Source organism: Dama dama, chromosome 20 (genome assembly GCF_033118175.1).
Source record: "Dama dama isolate Ldn47 chromosome 20, ASM3311817v1, whole genome shotgun sequence".
NCBI lineage: Eukaryota > Metazoa > Chordata > Mammalia > Artiodactyla > Cervidae > Dama > Dama dama.
This window is the reverse complement of record NC_083700.1, coordinates 107,124,175-107,148,966: the sequence shown is the minus strand read 5'-3', so window position 1 is coordinate 107,148,966 and position 24,792 is coordinate 107,124,175. Positions and strand designations below refer to the sequence as shown.

The 24,792-nt window shown below is 40.6% G+C and overlaps 1 protein-coding gene across 2 annotated transcripts; it reads right to left on the bottom strand.

The window, feature by feature from the left end:
• Positions 1 to 5,491: 5,491 nt before the first annotated feature.
• On the bottom strand, positions 5,492 to 21,380 carry SFPQ (splicing factor proline and glutamine rich). 2 transcript variants are annotated; one of them, XM_061122432.1, is made up of 13 exons: positions 20,451 to 21,380; positions 19,579 to 19,767; positions 18,979 to 19,280; positions 18,780 to 18,875; positions 17,798 to 17,994; positions 17,615 to 17,699; positions 17,195 to 17,312; positions 16,777 to 16,825; positions 16,574 to 16,695; positions 10,994 to 14,147; positions 7,864 to 7,912; positions 6,916 to 6,999; positions 5,492 to 5,578 (listed from the first exon to the last, which is right to left on the bottom strand). In XM_061122432.1, the coding sequence occupies exons 1-10, from the start codon at positions 21,276 to 21,278 to the stop codon at positions 14,010 to 14,012; spliced, it is 2,124 nt and encodes a 707-aa protein (XP_060978415.1). In that variant the 5' UTR covers positions 21,279 to 21,380; the 3' UTR covers positions 5,492 to 5,578; positions 6,916 to 6,999; positions 7,864 to 7,912; positions 10,994 to 14,009. The 2 variants fall into 2 exon arrangements, with proteins under 2 accessions (XP_060978415.1, XP_060978416.1); XM_061122433.1 differs by lacking the exon at positions 10,994 to 14,147.
• Positions 21,381 to 24,792: the final 3,412 nt, after the last annotated feature.

Here is a 24,792-nt window from a genome sequence, read left to right as displayed (position 1 = left end):
ATCAAAATCCTTAATAATGGCCTACAAATGATCTTACCTCTGCCTACTGCTCAGGCCTCTTCTTACACAACAGTCTTTTTTTAAAAACCATTTTATTGGGATGTAATTCACATACCACCCAATTTCCTCCAAAGTATATGATTTAATAGTTTTTAGTATATTCACAGATACATGCATCCATTACTAGTTACTTTAGAATATTTTCATTACCTCAAAAAGGAACTCTGTATCCTTTAGCAGTTACACCCTTGTTCCTACTTTCCCATTTCTCAACACCTTTCCCCCAGTCCTAAGCAACCACTTACCTACTTTATAGATTTCCCTGTTCTGGCCACTTTATACAAATATGGTCTTTTGTGACTGGTTTCACTTCTGTTGTAGCACATATCACTACTTCATTTTTTTTATGGCTAATATTCCATAGTATGGATATATCACTATTTGTTTATCCATTCATCCATGACTTTTTTTTTTCCATTTATTTTTATTAGTTGGAGGCTAATTACTTTACAATATTGTAGTGGTTTTTGTCATACATTGACATGAATCAGCCATGGATTTACATGTGTTCCCCATCCCGATCCCCCCTCCCACCTCCCTCTCCACCCGATTCCTCTGGGTCTTCCCATTGCACCAGGCCCGAGCACTTGTCTCATGCATCCAGCCTTGGCTGGTGATCTCTTTCACCCTAGATAATATACATGTTTCGATGTTGTTCTCTCAAAACATCCCGCCCTCACTTTCTCCCACAGAGTCCAAAATTCTGTTCTGTACATCTGCGTCTCTTTTTCTGTTTTGCATATAGGGTTATTGTTACCATCTTTCTAAATTCCATATATATGCATTAGTATACTGTATTGGTCTTTATCTTTCTGGCTTACTTCACTCTGTATAATGGGCTCCAGTTTCATCCATCTCATTGGAACTGATTCAAATGAATTCTTTTTAATGGCTGAGTAATATTCCATGGTGTATATGTACCATAGCTTCCTTATCCATTCGTCTGCTGATGGGCATCTAGGTTGCTTCCATGACTTTTATTTCCACATTTTGGCTGTTATGATTCTATAAACATTCATGTAAAAATTTTTGTGAGCATTTTTTTTTTCTCTCAGGTTATTAGACTTGCTGGGTCATATGGTAACTGAGGAACTGCTACCATCTTCCAAGATGGCTACACAATTTTACACTCCCAATAGTGTATAAGGGCTCTTCTGATTTCTCCACATTTCTGCCGACAATCTAGTAGTTGTGAAGTGGTATCTTTTTTTCCTTCCCCAACTTTTATTGAGGCATTATTGACAAGATATAATTGTATAGTTAAGTGTACATTGTGACTGGATACATTATGAAAGCACCCATCAAGTGCTTCTTTGTTTGAAAACATTTTAAGTTCTACTCTCTTAGCAAATATCAACTCTATAATGCAGTGTTTATGAACTAGTCACCATATTATGAAGAATTGATGCTTCTGAACTGTGGTGTTGGAGAAGACTCTTGAGAGTCCCTTGGACTGCAAGGAGATCCAACCAGTCCATCCTAAAGGAGATCAGTCCTGGGTGTTCACTGGAAGGACTCATGTTGAAGCTGAAACTCCAATACTTTGGCCACCTCATGCGAAGAGCTGACTCATTTAAAAAGACCCTGATGCTCGGAAAGATTGAGGGCAGAAGGGGACGACAGAGGATGAGATGGCTGGATGGCATCACCGACTCGATGGACCTGAGTTTGAGTAATCTCCGGGAGTTGGTGATGGACAGACAGGCAGGCCTGGCGTGCTGTGGTTCATGGGGACACAGTGTCGGACATGACTGAGCAACTGAACTGAACACCATGTTATCTTCAGATACTCTATAGTTGAAAGTTTGAAGTGGTATCTCAGGGTATATATATATTTTTTTCATGGCCAAGCTGCACAACCTGGGATGGAAGCTGGGCCCCTGCATTGGAAGTGTGGAGTCCTAACCACTGGACTGCCATGTTCTCTGAAGAAAAGTGATTAATTTTGGTAAACCCAATATGCCCATTTTTTGAACACCTTTTTGGTGTCATATTTAATAATTTCTTGCCCAACTCAAAGTCATAGACATTTACCCATTTTCTAAGTGTAATTTTACTCATACATTTAGGTGTTCAACACTTGAGTTGTTAAGTAATTTGGGGAATACCATGCTGTGTTAAATCTTTAAATTCTTAAAAACAGGATGTTTTCGTATTTGGCATTTCGTATTCTTCTGAGTCTCTCCCCAGACCACACGATTGCACTCATCTCACACGCTAGCCAAGTGATGCTCAAGATTCTCCTAGCCAGGCTTCAACAGTACGTGAACCGTGAACTTTCAGATGTTCAAGCCGGATTTAGAAAAGGCAGAGGAACCAGAGATCAAATTGCCAACATCCACTGGATCATCAATTAAGCAAGAGTTCCAGAAAAACATCTGCATTATTGACTATGCCAAAGCCTTTGACTATCAACTGTGGAAAACTCTTCAGATGGGAATACCAGACCACCCAACCTGCCTCTTGAGAAATCTGTACACAGGTCAAGAAACAAGTTAGAACTGGACATGGAACAGACTGGTTCCAAATCGGGAAAGGAATACATCAATGCTGCATATATTCACCCTTAGTTAACTTATACACAGAGTATATCGTGAGAAATGCTGGCCTGGATGAAGCATAAGATGGAACCAAGATTGAAGTATCAGTAACCTCAGTTATGAAGATGACACCACCCTTATGGAAGAAGGCAAAGAACTAGAGTCTCTTGTTGAAAATGAAAGAGGAGAGTGAAAAAGCTGGCTTAAAACTCAACATTCAGAAAACTAAGATCATAGCATTCAGTCCCATTCAGTTCAGTTGAGTTGCTCAGTCATGTCCGACTCTTTACAACCCAGTGAAGCACAGCACGCCAGGCCTCCCTGTCCATCACCAACATGTCCATCGAGTTGGTGATGCCATCCAGCCATCTCATGCTCCGTCGTCCCCTTCTCCTCCTGCCCCCAATCCCTCCCAGCACCAGGGTCTTTTCCAACGAGTTAACTCTTCACATGAGGTGGCCAAAGTATTGGAAGCCTCAGCTTCAGAATCAGCCCCATTACTTTCTGGCAAATAGATGGGGAAACAGAAACAATGAGACTATTTCTGGGGGCTCCAAAATCACTGCAGATGGTGACTGTAGTCATGAAATTAAAAGATGCTAGCTCCTTGGGAAAAAAAGCTATGATCAACTTAGGCAGCATATTAAAAAGCAGAGACATTACTCAACCAACAGAAGTCCATCTAGTCAAAGCTGTGGTTTTTCCAGCAGTCCTGTATGGATATATGAGTTGAACTATAAAGAAAGCTGCGCGCCAAAGAATTGATGCTTGTGAGCTGTGGTGGTGAAGACTCTTGGATTGCAAGGAGGTCCATCCCAAGTATTCATTGGAAGGACTGACACCGAAGCTGAAACTCCCAACACTTTGGCCTCCTGATGCGAAGAACTGACTCATCTAAAAAAGATCCTGATGCTGGGAAAGATTGAAGGTAGGAGAGAGGGAAGACAGAGGATGAGATGGTTGGATGGCATCACCGATTCTATGGACATACGTTTAAGTAGGGTCTGGGAGTTGGTGATGGACAGGGAAGCCTGGCGTGCTGCAGTCCACGGGGTTGCAGTCAGACACAACTGAGCAACTGAACTCTTTTCTTCCTCTCACTCTGACCTCAAGTATGTCTGGAACTTTTTAAAATCTGGCTGGGTTGGGTCTCCACTGTGGCACAGGTATGAGCTTCTCCTGTTGCTGCACACGGGTGCTACAGCTCACAGGTAGTCGCTCATATGGAATCAATACATTCCCTGCACTGGAAGATGGACTAAGACCCTGGGTCACCGGGCAAGTCTCCCAATCCATTTTAACATCAAAGATGCAAGGTGTGCAAATTACATGCCTCATACACAATTTGTTCAATACCTCGCTGACTTGTTCTAAACTTGAGCTCCCCCTCACTTCCCTACATACACACTTAAAAATAGCAACTTATCAGTACACCTTGCAAGGCAGGGATTCTTATTGAACCTTTTACAGCATGAGGTTAAACAACTTGTCAAATACAATAGCATATTAAAAAGCAGACACTTCACAAAGGTTCAGTCAAAGCTGTTTTTCCAGTAGTCATATATGAATGTGAGTTGAACCGTGCTGATGAACTGATTCTTTCAAACTGTGGTGCTGTAGACTCTTGAGTCTCTTGGACAGCAAGATTTAACCAGTCAATCCTAAAGGAAATAAATCCTGAATATTCATTGAAAGGACTGATGCTGAAGCTCTAATACTGTGGCCACCTGATATGAAGAGCCAACTCACTGGGAAAGACCCTGATGCTAGGAAGCTAAAAGGGTAGAGGGGGGCAAGAAAATGAGACGGTTGGATGGCATCAACATGAGTTTTTTTTAAGCAAACTTCAGGAAACAGTGAAGGACAGAGAAGCCTGGTGTGCTGCAGCCCATGGGTTGCAGAGTTGGGACATCACTTAACTGAATATGTAACTTGTCAAAAGAAGTTAAAAATTATTGTTGAATATATACCTCATTAATTTGGTATGAAAGAGTCCTTTAACAGCTTGTCAAATTGTAATGAGGTTCAAGAATGAAGGGGATAAGCAGACTTTATAGTAAATTACAGCAGTATTTCCCTTACACTTATAGGTAATCTGAGAATTTGCCCATTACACTGTATATAAAATTCAACTCTATTTTACAGAAATGGCTACTCAGGACAACCAAAATATTTGGCAACACGCAATTCAGTCTGTGAGTGAAATAACACCCAATTATTCATAACCATAATTTGGTAATTTTTGTAATACACAAGTGTTATACAAAATTCTATTTAACAATTGCTTTGATGTTTAGTCACTAAGTCACATTAGAATCTTTTGTGACTGCTATCTCATGGACTATATAGCACACCAAGGTCCTGTCTTTCCACCATCTTCTGTAGCTTGCTCAAATTCATGTCCATCTAAATCAGTGATGCTATCTCATCCTATGCCACCTCTGTAGCAAGTAACAATTGCCAATCACATGGTAACTCCAAGACTAAAACTTATGAAGACTGAAGGCAATTTTTTCTTTTTAAGGCCACACCAGGCAGCCTATGAGATCTTAATTCCCCCATCAGGGCTCAAACCTGTGCCCCCTACGTTGGTCCACTGGACAGCCAGAGAAATCCCTAAAGGCCATTTTTAAGATACTGACAGCTAAACCCGTGAATAAATAAGGCCATCAGGTTGATTAGTTATTAAGAGGTGGGGGGGGGGGGGGGAAGGAGGCTGAAGCAGCTCTGCCAAAAAGGCCTCAAGAAATAGAAGTCCTGAATTATGCAATTTGTTTTAAACTTATAATATGAAATGACTTCTTCAATGCCACCGAGAAATAAGTTGCTGACACTTATGGAAAATTCTACAAAATAGAAGAATCCTACTTAAAAACAAAATCAAAACAAAATCCCATCTTAAAACATTTTTATTCAACAGGTTGATTCCTCTCTTTGCTCTTTTCCTCACTGGTTTTCAGGACACAGTTCACGTGATCCTGCCAATTAAAAGGAAACAATTATTCCAAAAATCATAATTAGGTATCAAGGTCTCAAATATTTATCAGCAACAATCAAGTAAACGTTAATCAAAGAATGTGGTAGCAGAAGTATTTCATTATCTTTAGATAAGTAAGGGTTAAACAGCACAAATAATTCCAGACTCACCTAGCAAGTTTATTAAATTTTATTTCCATCTTCTACAAGAACTTTTAGTTACAACCAAACTCTTAAAAGGAAGATCTCTTCAAGACACTCCCATTAACTGGCACCCTCTGGTGGCTCGGGCACTGAAGAATCCACCCCCAATGCAGGAGACCCAAGTTTGATCCCTGGGTCAGGAAGATCTCCTGCAGAAGGCAATAGCAACCCACTCCAGTATTCCTGGCCTGAGAAATCCCATGGACAAAGGAGCCTGGTGGGCTACAGTCCATGGGGTTGCAAAGAATCAGACACAACTGAGCAACTAATACTTTTCAAAGGTTTAAGACATAGCTCTCAATTCTCCCATTTCCGCTTAAAATTCAACTGAATTAAAATAAAATTCAACTGATTATGATAGCCCTTTATACCTATGTGATACCATGAACAAATGCAATTTTTATTACATGAGACAGGTAAGCTACTGTCTACAGACCATTTTGTAAAAAAAGCTTTATTGGAACACAGTCAGTCATTGTCCATTTGTCTATATAATGTCTATGACTGCTTTTTAGCCAGAAAAGCAGAGTTGAATTGCCCTTTAAAATTGCCAACCCTCTAGGATTTTGTTTTCCATTTATTCTATCAGTGACTCCACCATTTAACTATCTGGATGAAAAATAGAACTTCAAATCTTCTGCATCTTCCTCTGCATTGTTGTATGGATGCAAAGATAAATATAGCTATATATATTTTTATTAAAAACTTAAGCACCTGTCTTTCCTGAGATTTTAGCCAAACAAGACTAAAGTTAAGACCTACCACACCTCAGAAGACTTGAAAAAAAAAAAAATTAAATATTTAAGTAAATGTTATAAAACATACTTGCTACAAAAAAGTTTTAACATAGAAGAAATTAAAATGATATCCACATAAGTAGTTATCTTACACCACCCAAGATTCCTTCTGAAGACAATTTTTAAGATGTTTTTCGATGTGGACCATTTTTAAAGTCTTTATTGAATCTGTTACAAAACTGCTTCTGTTCTATGCTTTAGTTTTTTAGCCCCAAGGCATGTGGGATCTTAACTCCCTGCCAGGGATTGAACCCTCACCACCTGCATTGGAAAGTCTTAACCACTGGACTGACAGGGAAGTCCCTGAGGACAGTTTAGAGTTAAGAATCTCAACTAACCTCGATACTGCATCAGTGTAACAAGTTGTGGCTTTCCTTCTTGATCAGCTCATGCTGTGTGACATCTTGACAACTTATATCCACCTATCATTAAAATAAAACTTTGTTATGATAACGTATTTGGCATATCTTAAACATTTTTGAACTGATTTTTAACATGTACACCTTATTCTGACATCAATAGGTATATATATTTTAGCATAGGTTTGGATTTCAATAGTGGTTTGGTTTTTTTTTTTGGCTATGGGCTTCTCTTGTGGCTCAGACAGTAAAAAGAATCCACCTGCAAAGGAGAAGACCTGAGCTCGATCCCTAGGTTGGGAAAATGTCCTAGAGAAGGAAACGGCTACCCACTTCAGTACTCTTGCCTGGATAATTCCAGGGACAAAGGAGCCTGGCAGACTGCTGTCCATGGGTTGCAAAGACTTGGACACAACTAAGCAACTTTCACTTTCATTGTTACTGTTTAGGTAAAACATAGTATTGTAGTATGTATCCACTGGAAAAAATCTGCATCATTTAGTGAACCCCTAAAGCACAAACCCATGTTGTTCAAGGGTCAGATGTACTTAAGGAATTCTCCCTACCAGTAATGAAACAATTGTTATTCACAATTTATAATGTAAAAGGAATCTCAAGGAGATTTTTTAATTCGTCTGAAGTTGATTTTAGAGTACCATAAAATACAGCATTTCTCCATAAATTCAAGCCTTTTCTGATCTAACACCATCTTTTTCTTCTATTGTTTAACATTTTTGTAATAAATATTCCCAGCTGTTTCTCTTTCCAACTCATACACACCCACACACATCTATTTAAAAAAAAACAAAAATACAGGGGTATGAAGAGGTCAACATCTTAAAAATCAAATAGCTTTCACCCCACACAGTTAAATCATTTAACCATTAAATGGAAACCAAACCCCCAAATCCTTAATAGGCAGCTTACTTCAAGTGAATGAGCACTCCAGTTATCAGCCAACATCAATCATTCTTACCTAAAGAATAATAGGAAATAGTTAATATAAAAGACAAGGGCATGAAGATTTGAAATGCTAGTTAATTTCAAAATTTAAAGAGTAAAATTCCAGAAACAAAGATTGGGGGCAAGTTACAGCATAAAAAATAGGAAGAAACTTCATGGGGGGGGTGGGGGTGGAATCTAAAATCATTCTGAAGTAGCAGTAGACACCTGAATTAGAATGAGAACTGTATCTTCTTTGTATTTACAAAAGCCTAACTGCATTTTCACCAGTCTGAGCACAATGAAGTTTGACTGCAACCCAAAATATACTATCCCTTATGTGAAGGTATGTGACAACGTTTACCTTACCAAATGAGTTTTAACATCGGCTCTTTTCATAGAAAAGCACATACCCTGCTCCCCACCAAGTATGTCTTCCATTCTCAGGTGGACTGACCACCTTCAGCAGGAATCCTCCAAGAGTGCCCTCCCCGTTCCACAGTACACAACAATGCAGTTGTTATCCTGCAATCCTATATATTTGCCTCATTCTTTCCCTCTTAAGTCCTCACTGAGTTTTAAGTTATGGCAGGGAAGCTATGCCTTATCAGGACAGCAAGGAACCTGAGTTTTTCTGAGGGAGAAGACATTCACCTTCACTATATATGCCTGGCAGAGCCACAGTGCACAAAAACCAGAAAGATCAGCCTTAATCCAAATTCCAGGTTTTTCTTCCTCCCTGATTATCAGAGACTGCCAAGGGTATATGAAATAGTTCCCTGTTGCACATGTACCATCCATAAGGGATACTATATCGTTTTGCATTCTTCCTCCATTCTTCAGATTATCCTATTCTGCATCCAGCCCCCCTTTCACCCTCTGAATAAAATCTTTTCAGCACTGGTGTTCAAAAGCAACATTTATGTTTGATGGTTTACCAACAACTGTGTGATTTCCACAGTTGAGTCTTAGAAATTGCCAATCATTATCTAGCAGCAATGACAGATGATTAGGAGCAGCCAAATCCTCTGAATTCTTTCCCTAACAGGCAGCCATTTGAGAACTGCACTAGCTGACAGAGCACTGAAACGTTATCAGCTAAAGCCCAAACCAAATAAAGGCCCAGAACAAACATCCCAGCTCTCTAAAACCTATCCAAAATCATTACTGTTAAAGCAGTAAATGCAGGACTGTGGATCATGTCACTGCAGCTGACAATGATTAACAATAAGAAACATGCAACCCCCATTAAGGTTAAAAGTCCAAAACTAGTCACACGCATCTCTTTATCGGGAAAAATGAGACTATTATGCATTCTTTGTAGGTTTTGCAACCTTATATGAAGAGCACCCATTGCATTTCTTTCATCTTTCATAAAGCACCGGTATCTATTCCCAAGGGCCTAACAGTACGAAAATGCATTCTGGCATCACACCTCTGAACTTGCGACCACTGTCATTAAAAACAATTTTTGTTTGTAATAAGAAAAGACTATGAAATACAATGCAAGCACCTGGGATATAGTTACTATTGAAACCCGTTTATCCCATTTTGACTGATTTTTAAAAAGACCCTCTGCACTAAAATTCACAAATTACAGCTACATACAAATCAAAACTAGTAAGAATCATCTTAAGTCACAGGTTTCTCATTTAAAGTGCAAAAGCCTGTTCATCTTGAAATAAGCAGAATGAAGCAAAATTACCCCCCAACCCAATGATGTCCATATATCAAGTACATTCTCTCAAAAGTGCTATTGACTGTTAAGAAATAAACCTGATCTTTTATTTCTAAACAATCACTGAGCCACGGGAGCCAAGTGTTGGCTACCAACTGCATGGATTATGCCATAGGAAAACCCCGTCAGAATTGCATGCCAATTTCATGACAGTGTTGTCACTAACACTGAGCATTATGTTGGATGTACATTGTATTACTGATACAGAGCTAAACTAGTCACCATTTGTTCTTTCATCTAGCAGAAGTCAAGTCATTTGGTTGAATGGACTACATATTAAAATTACAAGTCTGTCCCCACCATGTGAACTGCTTGCCAAAGAGCAAGCCATTTTTCTTGCTACAAAAAGAAATTCTCATAATTGTGAAGAGTTTTGCCAACATTTATGTGAAGTAAGCCAAACTTTCCAGTTACAGAGCAGAAAACATTATACATGAAAGCTATTTCTCATGCATGCTAGCTAAAAGTCAGTTCATAGACCAATGTTCAGTTGAATTGAGGTCTGGAACAACTGTCGATGCAAATCTTAAATCCTGAACAACAAAGAGGGTGCTTTTGAAGACTTATTTTGGTAATCAAACAGTTTGGACTGCAACATCTCATCCCTAAAAAGCTAAGGGAACCAAATTCAAAAAGCTACCCTGAACATTTGCAGTTATCCTACAGAATACGACGAAGTCTTACAATTGGGAAATGATTCCCAACATGTATTCAATAGGCAAGTCAACATGCCACACCATCTTCCCCCAGGTTTAGAGTATAGACATATTTAGACAAATCACAGAACTTGAACTATTCATGTTAGAATCCCATCTATGCCCCCAGTTAGTAACAAAGCTGTTCCCATGGAGCCCATTTAAAAAATCTTCAAATCACATTGCCAAATTGTACTTTTAGTTTTAATTCACTCAACCCTGTGGAGTAATAGCCAAGATTACACTCTGAAATTGATATTGCTGACCTGTGGGGAGGTCAGTTTGCTGTAACAGAAACTAATTGTCACATGCTATATACAGTCTATGTCAAGATGCTAAAAGTACTCTACTTTCCAAATATGGTATGGTCCCCTCTCCCCCACACCACTGATGTGTTTGTTATCTTCAGTTACGATGCAACTAAAAACCACACAACTGAATCAGATACATACCAAATACTCAAGTTTGCACTTTTTATCTGAGAACTGCAACAGCACTGAATTCTGCCTGACAAATTACAGCTCTAAACCCAAACCCACACAGTTTTGATATAAGCTAGCTTTATCATACACGTGTTAGGTACTGCACTGTAATTTCATTGTCAGAGGTATGATGTCAGAATGCCCACGGAATAAAAGTACATAGCAAGTCACCAAGTTAGATTATATTGCTTGTTACCTACCTGTATGCAGTCGGCAATGAGAATCTCGGAGCAAGCAGGAATACTACATCCGGGTCCTAATGTCCATTGCCATTTGCGGTACTACGTTCCTCACAGTTACGCACTGCAGAAATGCTGGCTAAATGCAGTTATGTAGCAGGCCACTACTTTAATAGTGCACAATTGCAGTCCAAGAACACCAGAGAATATTCCGCCACAAACGTAGTGGCTTGCCCAAGAAAAGCCAAGTATCTAAATTTTTATCTGCCATGATATGCCACTTACAAAAATTGCACAGGCGTAACATTACAATTTCCCAAATTATTGTCTATTTATATTAGTGATATAATACATCTAATAAAGAGTGGTGGGGTTTACAGTACTTCTTAGAAGTTTAATTAGTGTTTTAAGCGAAGAGGATTATGGTTTCACTAAACATGAGCCAATGGGTTAAGTTTCTAAAGTACCTACTAAATACACTGGGATCTCGTAGAGAATGCAGTTTTTAAAGATAAGGAGTAATAAGAGGAGCAGTTAGTTTTAAAACAATCAAGTGTTCCTCTTAAAATTATGAGAGAAAGTGGAGAAGAGGAAATGGGGGCAGGTGCTTTCTTTAAATGAGAAGAATGGCCAAAATACCTCTCAACTACTACCTTCCCTTTCCCACCCCAAGTTTCGTAAATCAGCTTTTAGGAATCTACTTTTTAAGATGATTTAAATTCACATTAGGCTATCATATACATTGCAAGACTTGTTGAAAGTCTGAGTAGCTTACAACCCTTGATACACTGCTATTTCAGTGATAAAAGTCAAAACGTAGTTAAAACTAAGCAACATTACTTGCTAAACAATGTTTAGCAATTCTACACAATAAGGCTATCAAAACCACAACTTTCAGGAGATAATCCATTAGCATCCTTCACCACTCTTCAAAGGTACAGTACTACGAAAAGCTTATTTTAGGGGTCTGTGCCAGCATCCCTTACAAAGAAAGGCATGTAATCTGAAAAATAAACTGAAACATTAATTTTATAGGCAGATTTTCCCATTTCCCCACCAGCCCCCACCCACACATTCAAGTTCACCCTCTGTGGGTGTCCCATGAACACCCCTTATTTTCTTATCATTAACGGGAGTCCCTACCATACAATTCAAATTGTAATGGACTCCTTTCAAATCAAGACCCTTGTTTCCAGTACAGAAAATCTCATACATTATCACCAATTAATGACTTGGGACAAAACTTCCTATGATATAATTATGATAGAACTACTCATTTCCAAGTGTCTTGGTGAACAGAAATAATGAACATTTTCTAATGAGATTCTCTCCCTTAATTACCACACCAGGTACCTGTCAGTCACACAACCAGAATTTGGTGGCATGCCTTTATACTCCACTAGTATTTATTAACAGGTTCCCTATGCACAGGGCTGAGCGGTTTCAACTATAGGTTTCCCTTTGTACTCAGGCACAATACTAAACTTACTTCAGCATTTAAACAAAGACTTGATTTAGAATTTTACTTTTGCCAATTAACACTAAGAGGTGAAAAGGAGGAAGACATTCCACAGTAAGAGTTCTATAATGTACAAATTTGAATGGAAACATAGCGAAAATCAAAGCCAAACCATTCAATTACTTTTCCTACTTTTAGGAAATTGTTCCTCTGCTTATATATACACTGGGAAAGCAGGTGTTCCCAATGTACTAACAGACACCAGTAACAAACTATTTCATTAGTAAGTCAAAATGTCTCTGATGGAAGGAGAGTCAATGAAGTTGACGTTAAACTGACAACACCATCGAAACACTCCAAAAGCTTTATGGTGGGAGAAAGGAACATCTGCACTGTGTAGCACGAGCAACTCTCTCCAGATTTTGTGCCACATCAAAAGGAAACTATGAAAAACAAAAATGTTTCGTAACAATGGTTCTCTGCAACCCTATGTTATTAACAGTCACTACAAGCTCTTAGAAAACAGAATAGGCTTTCTCCATAGTCCTACAGATTTTGCCCAATAGAAGTAGCACAAGGAGATGTAAAAGAGTACAAGTATATACACTTCTAACCTACTTCATGATTAACTATACCTCTTATTTTTTAATTGAATTATTCACACTAAACTCCACCTTTATAAATCACTTAAAAGTAATACATGAAAAGGCTTCATGTTTAACAATCTTTAATTCAAATGTGAAAGTTCAATACAAGCCGTTTGTAGGGCTTGGGACTCGTTTTTTAAAAAACAAGAATGGAGGAATGCAACAAAATGATCTTTCCACTTTTTCTTCAGAAACTTTCAAGGAAAGAATAGATCATAGGGCCATAAAAGATCCATTTAAGTCATACCCACTTTCTCCCCCTATCAATAGTCTTACACCCATTCCATAATCTTGATACACATTCCTGAATGAAGATTTACAGTTCAGCTTTGCTTACATAGCCATTTAAAAATACTTAGCACCAGCTTGCTTCCTTGCCAAACAAATCAAATCATGAAACTACTTCAATAAGCATTTCTTCTTTTTAAAACAAGGGGGTACTTATAAGTAGAAAGCAATACTTAGCCTACAAATAACATTTCCCAGAAATGGCATATGCCATTCAAAGGCCTAGACACTCTTATGCTTTCCAAGTGGAATACCTAGCCTAATGTGCATAGAAGCATGAATGGCAAAGTTGAAGATCAATATCATAACTATTTTTTCTATTTATTTGAAGCACAGTAAAAAAAAAATTGGTACACTTTGGAAATTCAGTGGCACAGGTACACTGCCATAACTTGAGGGACATTATACAGTTTAAAAAAAAAAAAAGGAAAAAAAAGAAAAGGAAAAAAAAAAAATTCCCCTGTTGCAAACACTGCATTACATAATTTTACCTGCCCCAACAGACCATTTACAAATATTAGGTCAATAAACTGCTAACATCCATAAAAAGGTTGCTTTCTTACTAAAATGCAAGAATTTAAAAGATTGGTATCTAAACAAGAAAAGACAAAAACAAACTGGAATGAAAGCCTAGATATCACATCTAAAATCGGGGTTTTTTGTTTGGGCCTTCATACTCTTCTCTCCCTCTACCATATCCTGCTGGAGTTCCAGGCCCCATTCCTCTAGGACCCTGTCCACCCACAGGTCCCGCACCTCCCTGCCCAAAGCGCTCAGTACGCTATTGGAACAGTAATCAACAGTTCATTATATGTAGTTGATGTCCATGTGTGTTAAGTAAATATTTTAGAAGGTTCCGTAGTCAACGTTCGTCGATACAATCACCAATGAGTCGATCCACAGGCACCGGGAACATAGAAAGGAAAAAAGGGTAATTTGAAAATTAGTTTACGGTAACACATGCCTTGTGGTATGTTCCCACTTGAGCCATTCTCATACACCTGTTTCAAAGAACAGATCTTCCCTGTAGTGCTAAGAAATTTAAGAATTAGTGCAGATGTGAAAACCCATTCCAAAATGAGTTTAAAGAAATTTCACATCAGATTAACCCACTGAAAAGCTTACAAACTTCTTGCTTTCAAGGTCTGAACAGGAAATTTAATTTCCAAGTAAGCCTAACAAGCCCAACCAGACAGATTCAATTCACTCAATGAAGTGACAAAGACCTACTCACCAGTTAGTGGTATGTGCTGCATAAGAAACCTTGTGCTTTTCAAGATCTTAAGACACATCTGCTAAGTTGCAGAAATCTTAAAAGGTTCAAAGTTTTTAATAAAATGCTACCAGACTACAAAAAGAAAAAGAATAGAAGACTAATAGGTTTAGTCACTTAACCGGCACAGTAATTTTGATTTAAAAGTGTTGCCATATTCTCTCCAAGTATATCACCTTCACAGCCATCACTACATAAAACCAGAGGAATTATGTTCACAGTACTGTTCTTTATAGTTGCAAATTAACTGAACATACAGCCCACCCTCGTAACAGCCCAACTTTTCATTTTCCCTTATGTCTGTGAAAAGTCCCAACAGTTATGATTCCGTGTTTCGGGTGTCTCCCAAACAGCATTAACACCAAGCTTAAGTGACTGCAATAAAGCAGGCCTTTATTCCATCTAGTTTTAGGTTAATTCTAGACCTAGAAACCTGTGATCCCGAACAGAGTAACCCTACAGATATGCAAGCACAGCAGCCTGAACCATCTTGCAAATTCATATAAAGCAGACCAATTATTAAGAATATTGCTCAAAACACAAAACAAAACCCCAAAACAGAACAAAAATCCAACAAAACCCCCCAGAAATTAAAAAAGGCATCAGGATTTAAAACTGTTATTATAAATAATTTCAACATGCTTCCTACAAAATACTATGGGGCTACTTAAGACTAAATCCTAATCCTTCAAACTATTTCAAAATCCTAACAATTTTAGGTTTTCAGCGCATTGTATTATCTCTAAAAGGTGAAAAGGAAATTTGGGGGTTTGTTACCACATCATCTTAGAATCCAGGAGCTACATGTCACAAGGACTGTAGATCTGAACTGTGGGAACATCGTGTCAAATTAGTTACAAATTTGATATATAACCTACATCTGACTATTAGGAAGCATATAAACCAAAACATAACCCACATTATTTTTAAAATTCATTTTGAAGCTATCAGCGCTACATTTAACCCTCCAACTACTTATGATTCTAATCTTCAAAGCCTTAAGTAGATGAGGCCCCATTCTAAATCCTTGTTATTTGCACAATGAATCTAGTGAGCTATATGCTGCAGCTTCTCTCCCTTTGCCAAAAGACTGTGGATGAACTAATTAGATTCAAGTCAGTTGTGACAAAGCACTTTTCTCCAAACCCACCTCCTACAGCCAATTCACTTCTTTAAGGACTGTAAAATCCCGATATCACCATTCAGACCAATTCTCTTGGTTGTTCTAAAGGATCCTGACAGGCTATCTGTACAGCTAAAATATGACCCCATCAAGAAGGTTCAGATCAAATGCACACAACTAGTACGCTAAAAAATAACACTGACTTTTGCTATTCTGTAGCAAAAGAGAGATGTCCGTTTATTTTAGAAAGTACACCTAAAGACAGGCCCAACAGGAGGGAAACGACGAGTCCGAAGACTAAACAATTCCCTTTTCATGGATAAAGCCACACCAAATGTAGGTCAAAGTCCTACACATTGCTAAAACATGCCTAAAGCTACAAGCTACAAACAAGTCTGATTCACACTTATGGCAAATACCAGCTTAATGAATGACAGCTTGCCATTTGATTACTCTCACTTGGATGTAGAATAATCAGTATCTAACATTTAGAATTTGGATTTGCCATGAGCTATTGTGCAGAAGTACACAAGCAATATAATGGAAAGCACCTAAGTCTACTTATTGCCAAAGATAACTCCCAACATACTACTAACAGTATTGACTTTTTGTTGGCAACCTTATCAGGTGAGGTTACCACATTGAGTTCTTCTATGTTGCCAAGGTATTCATCAATATTACGGATTTACACGATAGGGGAACTAAAAGAAGTCCAGTCACCTACTTAAAAAACAAAAACAAAAAAAACACACACACGTAAGTTGTGAGAATGAGAACTTCCTTTTGCACTATGTCCCACAAGATACATTACCATGTCGCTTCCCATCATGGAACCACTCATTGTTGCCGGTGGGACTCCAGGATTAGCTTCATAACCTATGCCACCACCACCACCTAGAGGTGGAAATTTCTGGCCTCCTGAGCCATAGGGATCTAGGAAACAAAAATGCTGGTTACCACTCAAATCAAAATACTGCCCTTCATTAGTATTACTAATTTAATTTTCATTCTTACCTCCCATGTTCATTGCTCCTCCACCACCCATTCTCATGTCTCTTTCTCTCTGAAATTAAAAAAAAAATCCTTTACTACTCTTGTACTAAACCCATACCAAGCATTCTTAACTACCAAATTTCCAAAGCTTAACAAAAATTGTTTTCAACTTAAAGAAAGAAACCCAATTAGGCAATTTTAAAAAGACGCCAAAAAACCTAGAGCAAGCTTCTTCCTAACCAATGAAATCTTTTGGCCCACCCAAGAAGGCAAAACTCAAGGCACATCAATCATAAACACTTGGGTTAAAAAGGAAAAAAAAAAAAAAAAAAAGGCAGAACAGCTACCATGTGGAAAGTCATATTTAACTGAATAAAACTGCACCCTAGATATCCAAATTCTGTAGAAAACTCCGATTACACTGCAAAAGTTTACTTACTGGATCCATATAGCCCATCCGACTATAACTTTCCTCTCTTTGGCGTCTCATCTGTTCTTCCATCTCACGTTGACGAATCATCATCTCTTCTTCCCTCCTACGTCGTTCTTCCTCTTGCCTGGAAATATTCATCAAGTATGAAAACAAAAGTTTTTTATGCACATTAAAAAAATTCAACTTGAAGCAAACTAGTAGTTTATTTAAGAGAATTACAGCAAATGGAAGGTTGGGACAGCGACTTAACAAAAAAAAGCCCTAAATGTATTCCAACAAAGTAAATGAGCCATATAACAGAAATCTCTATTTCACAATTTAAGCATTAAACCAACACTGACATAGTATTTAACATCTCTGTACCTCAACCGACTCACCTGCAAAATTTAGGTACACTTAACACTTAAAGGTTTAACAAAATTGTACCTCAATTGCATCTCTTTACGTTTCTGCATTTCTTGATTGTGCAGTTCTTCCATGCGTCTTAATTCTTCCTGGCGTCTCATTAGATCTGAACATTGGAAAATTCTGTTATAGATTCACATTAACAAATTCCAGTAAGCTCAAAAGGCAAATGATCCTACTGGCAAAATTCAGAAGGTATTTTACCTTGACGCAAAAGATTTGCCTGATGCTCATGATAGGCATCTTCCATTTCACTTTCCAATTTGTCTTTTGCATCTTTCATGTTTTTTTCAACTTGTTCCCGCTGCTGTTTTTCCATTTCATCAAGGGACTTCCACCGCTGAGAATACTCATACTCAAATGTCCCATGCTGGGCAAAACGAGGAGGGGTTTCTCTCTCCCTGACAATATTTAAATATGAACCAATTTATGGATGCACACAAGAAATATATGTATCTGATGTCCCCTAAAAAACACTGGTCCTTCCACTGGCTTCTCACTTCTAAGAAACACTGGAAGGCAAAAATTACCTTGATTCTTAGTAGTCTTTACATTCCAGGATGATACTAGACAGTAACATGGGCAATGAAGATCAATCCTACCTTTCTCACTGTCCTAAGCCCACTTCCCAAGCCAGTTTCAATTCAAAGAATATTTTTCCAACTCTGAAAAACCAGATATCTACAACACATCTTAACAACTGTTAAGAACAAAACAAGACTGCATATGAAATGTACCTACCACAGAAAGAAACACTAGGTATTTGAATGACTGCTTCAAAACCTCTAGCTTTCTAAACCTGAAGTTTTCATTAACCATATCTAAGATTTTTGTACATTTTAAACAAAACTGAAAAATTATCAAGTTTTCCGAACTTATGGTTGCTGAAGGGGAAAGGATAGTTAGAGCTGGGTAAGACATGCACACATTCCTATTAGTTAAAATAGATAACCAACAAGAACCTACTGTACAGCACAGAGAACTTTGCTCAATGCTATACGGCAAACAGGATGGGAGGGGAGTTTGGGGGAGAATGAATACATCTGCATGTATGGCTGAGTCCATGTGCCATTCACCTGGAACTATTGAACACTGTCAATCTGCTATACCCCAAAACAAAATTGAAAGTTTAAAACAAAAAAAAATGAACAAGTTCTCCTTTGTACTTTTAAGAAATTGTTCTTACTTTTGATACATTGGATTCTTCTGGGCAAGTTTTTCAGGAAGACCGTCTTCATCATCTAACTGTTCAAGTGGTTCCACAATGACTGGACGAGGAGTTCTAGCAACAAAAATGGTTTCATCTTAATTTCGTTCCAGCTTTATTGCAATTTCTTCGAAATGTTAATAAAATAAGAGTTACTAAGATAAACATAAAAACTTACGTTGTCAGTAAGAAAACACCTTCACTGCATCTTTCAAATGCTTTTCTTGCTGCTGGTTTGGAAGCAAATTCAACAATGCCTTTCCCTGTAGATCTTCCACGATCATCCACTATTACAACAGCCCTTTCAATAGGACCAAACTGGCTAAAGGCTTCTTCCAACAGTTCATTGGAAACATAAGGTGAAAGATTTCGAACAGAAAGGGCAGCAGCATGTGTGGCAAATCGAACCCGAAGCTGTCTACCTCTCATGGGTGTATCATCAAGTTCAGCTTTAGCTATTTCGGCCAACGCTCTAGATTCCTGCAACCATCAAGATATACACTCAAAGTTAATGACCTCAAAACTGGCTAATGCCCACCCTAAAATTGCCGCAAGTCTAACCCCACAATCCTATTCTTCTGCCAGCTCAGTTCAACTTATCTCCAAGAAGTCTTCCCTGACGTTTACCCACACAATCCCCCGTTTTAAATATTATGCACTACACAGCAGCTACAACTTTTCTGTGAGAGATGAAAACTTTATAAAACTGTTGGTTCAAAAAACACTATGTAGTAGTAAAAACAGAAGTCCACCAGAAAAACACAAAAACCAAACTCACAAGCTTAATAAATCCAAATCCTTTGCCTTTGTTTATAAAAACTTCTCCAGGTTCTCCGTATTTAGCAAAAAGTCTTTTGAATTCATCCTCCGTGATGTCTGCAGGTAGATTACCAACAAACAACCGACAACGCTGAGTGTAAGTTTTCTCTCCAGGCCTCCTCAGGAGTGACAAGTTGGCTTTAAACCCCTGGTATAAAAAAAAGGCGACTTTCAAATACAAGGTACCTCTGCAAGTAGGAAAAAGCAACAGTCTTTTCCCCAAACTGAATATGTTACCAATCCAATCGGGTTGCTCTTCTGTTGCATTTAAAGATCGTATTACATGCCTAACCGAACTTCCAAAATAATCACTCATAACATTAAAGAGCCTAAACCATCAGAATACTCTTGAGACGACAAGTCTCTCCAGAGAGTAGGTTCTGTATCAGGAACCTCGTCAACCGTTTGTACCTAACGTCCCTGACAGCATCAAAACTACAGTGGACAAAAATTAAAAGGGTGGAAGGGTATTATTAAAGCGACTAAAACTGTTGTCAACGACGAAACCTGTGGCTACGCGTTAGGACAAAAAATCGCCCGATCTCGTCAATCCCAAATTTCACGCTGTATTCTTTACTCTGGACCCCAGAATCCGTTAGCTTTAACAGGGCCCATCAAACTTTCCTCAAGCCCCCCTCTGCCAGCCCGGAGGCCTCCCCAGGGATGCGGCTTGCGGACCCGCGCCGTCCGCCCCTCAATCCCGCAGCCCCGCCCACCCACTCCCGCCTCCCGCGCGCAAGCGCCCTTTCCGGTCTCCGACAAAATGGAGGGTGGGGAGGGGGACCGCCGCCATCTTAGGAAAACCGACGCGTAGCTCAGGTTGATACTCACCTCAGAGTCCGAAATCTTCTCCTCGCTGCGGCCGCCGGGCCCTCCGGGCGGCGGCCCTTGGTGGTGCTGCTGGTGGTAGGGCGGATGGTGTTGCCGGCCCCCGCGGGGCTCCCCGCCACCTCGGTGCGGTGGCTTAGGGTGGCCGCCAGGAGTAGTTAGGCCCGGGCCGCCGCCAGGCTTCGGCCCGCCTGGCATTTTGCCGCCCTTGGGGCCGCCGGGTCCCGGGCCCTGCTTAGGCCCGGGCACCGGGCCCCCTGCAGGTGGTGGAGGCGGCGGGCCCCCAGCCTGAGGGGGGGTGCTGGGCACCCCACTGCTCGGCGGAGCCGGTGGAGGCGCACCTGGGGGCGCCGAGGTGACAGCGGGCGGCGGGGTCGGGGTAGGGCCTGGCCCCGTGGGGGCCCCCGAGGTCGGGGGTGTGGCGGGCGGCGCCGAGCCGGTGGCTGGAGGGGCGCTGCCTACTCCGGGAGCCGAACCGGGTCCTTGAGGAACAACAGACTTAGATGAGTCCTGTGGCGGCGGCGGCGGCTGCTGGTGCGGCGGCTGCTGATGGGGCGGCTGGTGCGGCGGGGGCTGAAGCGGCGGCGGCTGCTGCGGTGGCGGCTGCTGCGGCGGTGGCTGCTGCTGTTGCTGGTGCGGAGGCGGTGGCGGGATCTGAGGCTTGGGGCCACCTTGGCCCGGCACGGGCCCCATGGGTCCGCGATTCTGATTGAGGCCCATGCCGGGCGGCGGGGAGCGGAAGTCGTGGAGGCCGCCGCGGCCGCCTCCTCCTCCGCGTCGGTGGAAGCCACCACCGCCACCGCCCCGGCTTCGGAACCGGTCCCGAGACATGTCTGTGATCAAGGGGCGGTCGAGGCAAAAGCGGAGAAGACGTTCAGGGAACGTGGATGCCACCTTGCTTCGCACAAGATGGCGGATGACACAGGCGGCGCGCCGCCTTTGTCCTCTTCTTATATAGGGCGGCTGGCATGGCCCCGCCTACTTCTCGATATGTAGCTCCAATAGCCAATTGCAAGTACTGTACTTGGTGACGCTAGGTTACGAAGATCTCATCTCTCCTATTGGCTCTCAATGAGAGGCGGGAGGAATGGAGTGGTTGAAGATTGCAGTCGGCCAATGAGCAGAAAAGGAGTTGTCTGTAGGCCACCGTGATTTGCTGGGAGTTATTTGAAAGGGTTCGCCAGAGCAATTTTCCCGTGAAAGCAAATAGCCAGGGCCCTATCAGCTCCTGGGGAGAGATGTTAGAAGACCCTTTTCTTTCTTGATTGCCCTTATGAGCAGCCTACTGGTATCTTTCCCCAGAAAGAACAGTAGTCTCCAGTTCAAAAGCATAAATTAGCTTTGTGCTGGGCCAATGGAATTAAAGAAAATTTTACAGATTTCGTAGCATTTACTGATTTGATTTTGGAACCTCATTGGAGTATTGGTTCTAGCAGTATAAATGTCTCAATAGGCTTAAGTGAGTGTTCTCTTTACTCAAAAAGGCCTTGATTTTGTGGTATATATATAGACTATTTACAAACACAAAACACAGAAGGAATTAAACATTTTTCTTAATTCTACCACAAAACACTTGATGAGCAGATAAGATATAAAATTACCATATAAAATATATATATGAAATCAACCAATGGACAACCTTCTTATTTCGAAGTGCATGAGCCATTTCCCTTAATACCTCTCCTAATTAGTGTCATCTAGAGACCATCCTAAAGGAGATCAGTCCTGGGTGTTCATTGGAGGGACTGATGTTGAAGCTGAAATTCCAATACTTTGGCCACTTGATGAGAAGAGCTGACTCATTTGAAAAGACCATGATGCTGGGAAAGATTGAGGGCAGGAGGAGAAGGGGACGACAGAGGATGAGATGGCTGGATGGCATCACCGACTTGATGGACATGGGTTTGGGTGGACTCCAGGAGTTGGTGATGGACTGGGAGGCCTGGCGTGCTGCAGTTCATGGGGTCGCAAAGAGTCGTACACGACTGAACGACTGAACTGAACTGCAGAGACCTTTGGGTGGATCATTCCTCTGGTTAATATTAGCCTGTGGCTCATGTCTTCTTTTCTAATTCTGTACATCATTCACCATCTGAATGGATGACCACCCAATAATAGTCTGTCAATCCTTTAACTCCTCACCTCCAGCCATCTTTCCTTCTATCCTATGTTAGCCACCCCACCCACATCGTAGTTAATCCTGTTTGTTATTGCCAGGAATAACATCCCTTATAAAAAAATTTCTACTTCGGAATCCCAGTCAACATAGTAACTTCTGAGTCTGACTTCATCAGAACCACTAAACCAGGACTTACCTGGCAGTCCAGTGGTTAGGCTTTCATGCTCCCACTGTAGGGTTCACAGGGTTGATCCCAGGTTGGGAAACTGAGATCTCATACGCCATACAGCTAGAAAAAGAAAAATAACTCCAAAATTTTCACTTTCACATTCATAACTGTGTCACCTAGTTTAGATATTACGATTGCCGCCATAACTCTCTCCATTATACTCACCTGGTAAAATTCCGTTTCTGGTTGGACCAAAGAATTCACCTTCTTTAACAAGGGCTGAGGCTTTCACTTTAAATTTTGACCACAGATCTCAAAAGGGCATTAGGCTTTTCCTGTCAATCTTACCGAATTTCCCTAGTGAGTTCACTTTCTCTCTTCCAGAGATAGTGTATTTCACGCTTTCTCTGTTCAAACTCCAACACTCTACTGTCACTTCCCCATAACTAATGACTTCTCATATTTCTTTGAGAAAATAAAAATCGCTAGATAGGAACATTCTCATCCAGCTAGAAGCCACCAAACTACTTGCATCTGCACCCATCATCTCTGACTTCCTTCCTGATATCATGAAAAGTGTATCTCTGCCCCTACCAAATGGCAAGCCCTAGGCCCCCACCCACTACTCCTGCCCCAGTGATTTGGATTCCAAGCTGCACCCGCCCCCCCCCCCCCGCCCCATGCCATCTCAGGGATTTTTCTTTGCTGTATCATCAGTTACTTCTACTGAATCATTTCCATCTTTAAACAAAACTCTCTCTTTACGCTATCATTTCATTTCTTCCACTCTTCTTTGCAACAGCACTAAAATTGTCTATGCTCAGTTCAGTTCAGTCGCTCAGTCGTGTCTGACTCTTTGCGACCCCATAGACTGCAGCATGCCAGGCTTCCCTGTCCATCACCAACTCGCGGAGCTTGTTTAAACTCATGTCCATCGAGTCAGTGATGCCATCCAACCATCTCATCCTCCGCCATCCCCTTCTCCACTTGCCTTCAATCTTTCTCAGCATCAGGGTCTTTTCCAAGGAGTCAGTTCTTCACATCAGGTGGCCAAAGTATTGGAGTTTCAGCTTCAGCATCAGTCCTTCTAATGAATATTCAGAACTGATTTTCTTTAGGATTGACTGGTTGGATCTCCTTGCTGTCCAAGGGACTCCCAAGAGTCTTCTCCAACACCACAGTTCAAAAGCATCAGTTCTTTGGTGCTCAGCTTTCTTTATGGTCCAACTCTCACATCCATACACGACTGCTGGAAAAACCATAGCTTTGACTAGATGGACCTTTGTTGGTAAAGTAATGTCTCTGCTTTTTAATGTGCTGTCTAAGTTGGCCATAACTTTTCTTCCAAGGAGCAAGCGTCTTTTAATTTCATGGCTGCAGTCACCATCTGCAGTGATTTTTGGAGCCCAAGAAAATAAAGTCTGTCACTGTTTCCATTGTTTCCCCATCTATTTGCCGTGAAGTGATGGGACCAGGTGCCATGATCTTAGTTTTTTGAATGTTAAGTTTTAAGGCAACTTTTTCACTCTCTTATTTCAGTTTCTCTTCACTTTCTGCCATAAGGGTAGTGTCATCTGCATATCTAAAGTTACTGACACTTCTCCTGGCAATCTTGATTCCAGCTTGTGCTTCATCCAGCCCAGCATTTTGCATGATGTACTCTGAGTATAAGTTAATTAAGCAGGATGACAGTATACAGCCTTGATGTACTCCTTTCCCAATTTGTAACCAGTCTGTTGTTCCATGTCCAGTTCTAACTGTTGCTTCTTGACCTGCATACAGACTTCTCAGGAGGCAGTAAGGTGGTCTGGTATTCCCTTCTCTTTAAGAATTTTCCAGTTAGTTGTGATCCACACAGTCAAAGGCTTTGGTGTAGTCAATAAAGCAGAAGTAGATGTTTTTCTGGAACTCTCTTGCTTTTTCTATCATCCAATGGATGTTGACAATTTGATCTGTGCTTCTTCTGCCTTTTCTGAATTCATCTTGAACATCTGGAGGTTCTCAGTTCACGTACTATTGAAGCCTCGCTTGGAGAATTTTGAACATTACGTTGCTAG

Excerpts from the sequence above, each read along its gene's own strand:
- SFPQ (XM_061122432.1), bottom strand. The coding sequence starts at position 21,278 with ATGTCTCGGGACCGGTTCCGAAGCCGGGGCGGTGGCGGTGGTGGCTTC. Across the intron at positions 17,700-17,797 it reads GGCAAATCTTTTGCGTCAAG|ATCTAATGAGACGCCAGGAA; the intron begins GTAAAATACCTT and ends TCCAATGTTCAG. Across the intron at positions 17,313-17,614 it reads CGTAAAGAGATGCAATTGAG|GCAAGAGGAAGAACGACGTA; the intron begins GTACAATTTTGT and ends GAATATTTCCAG.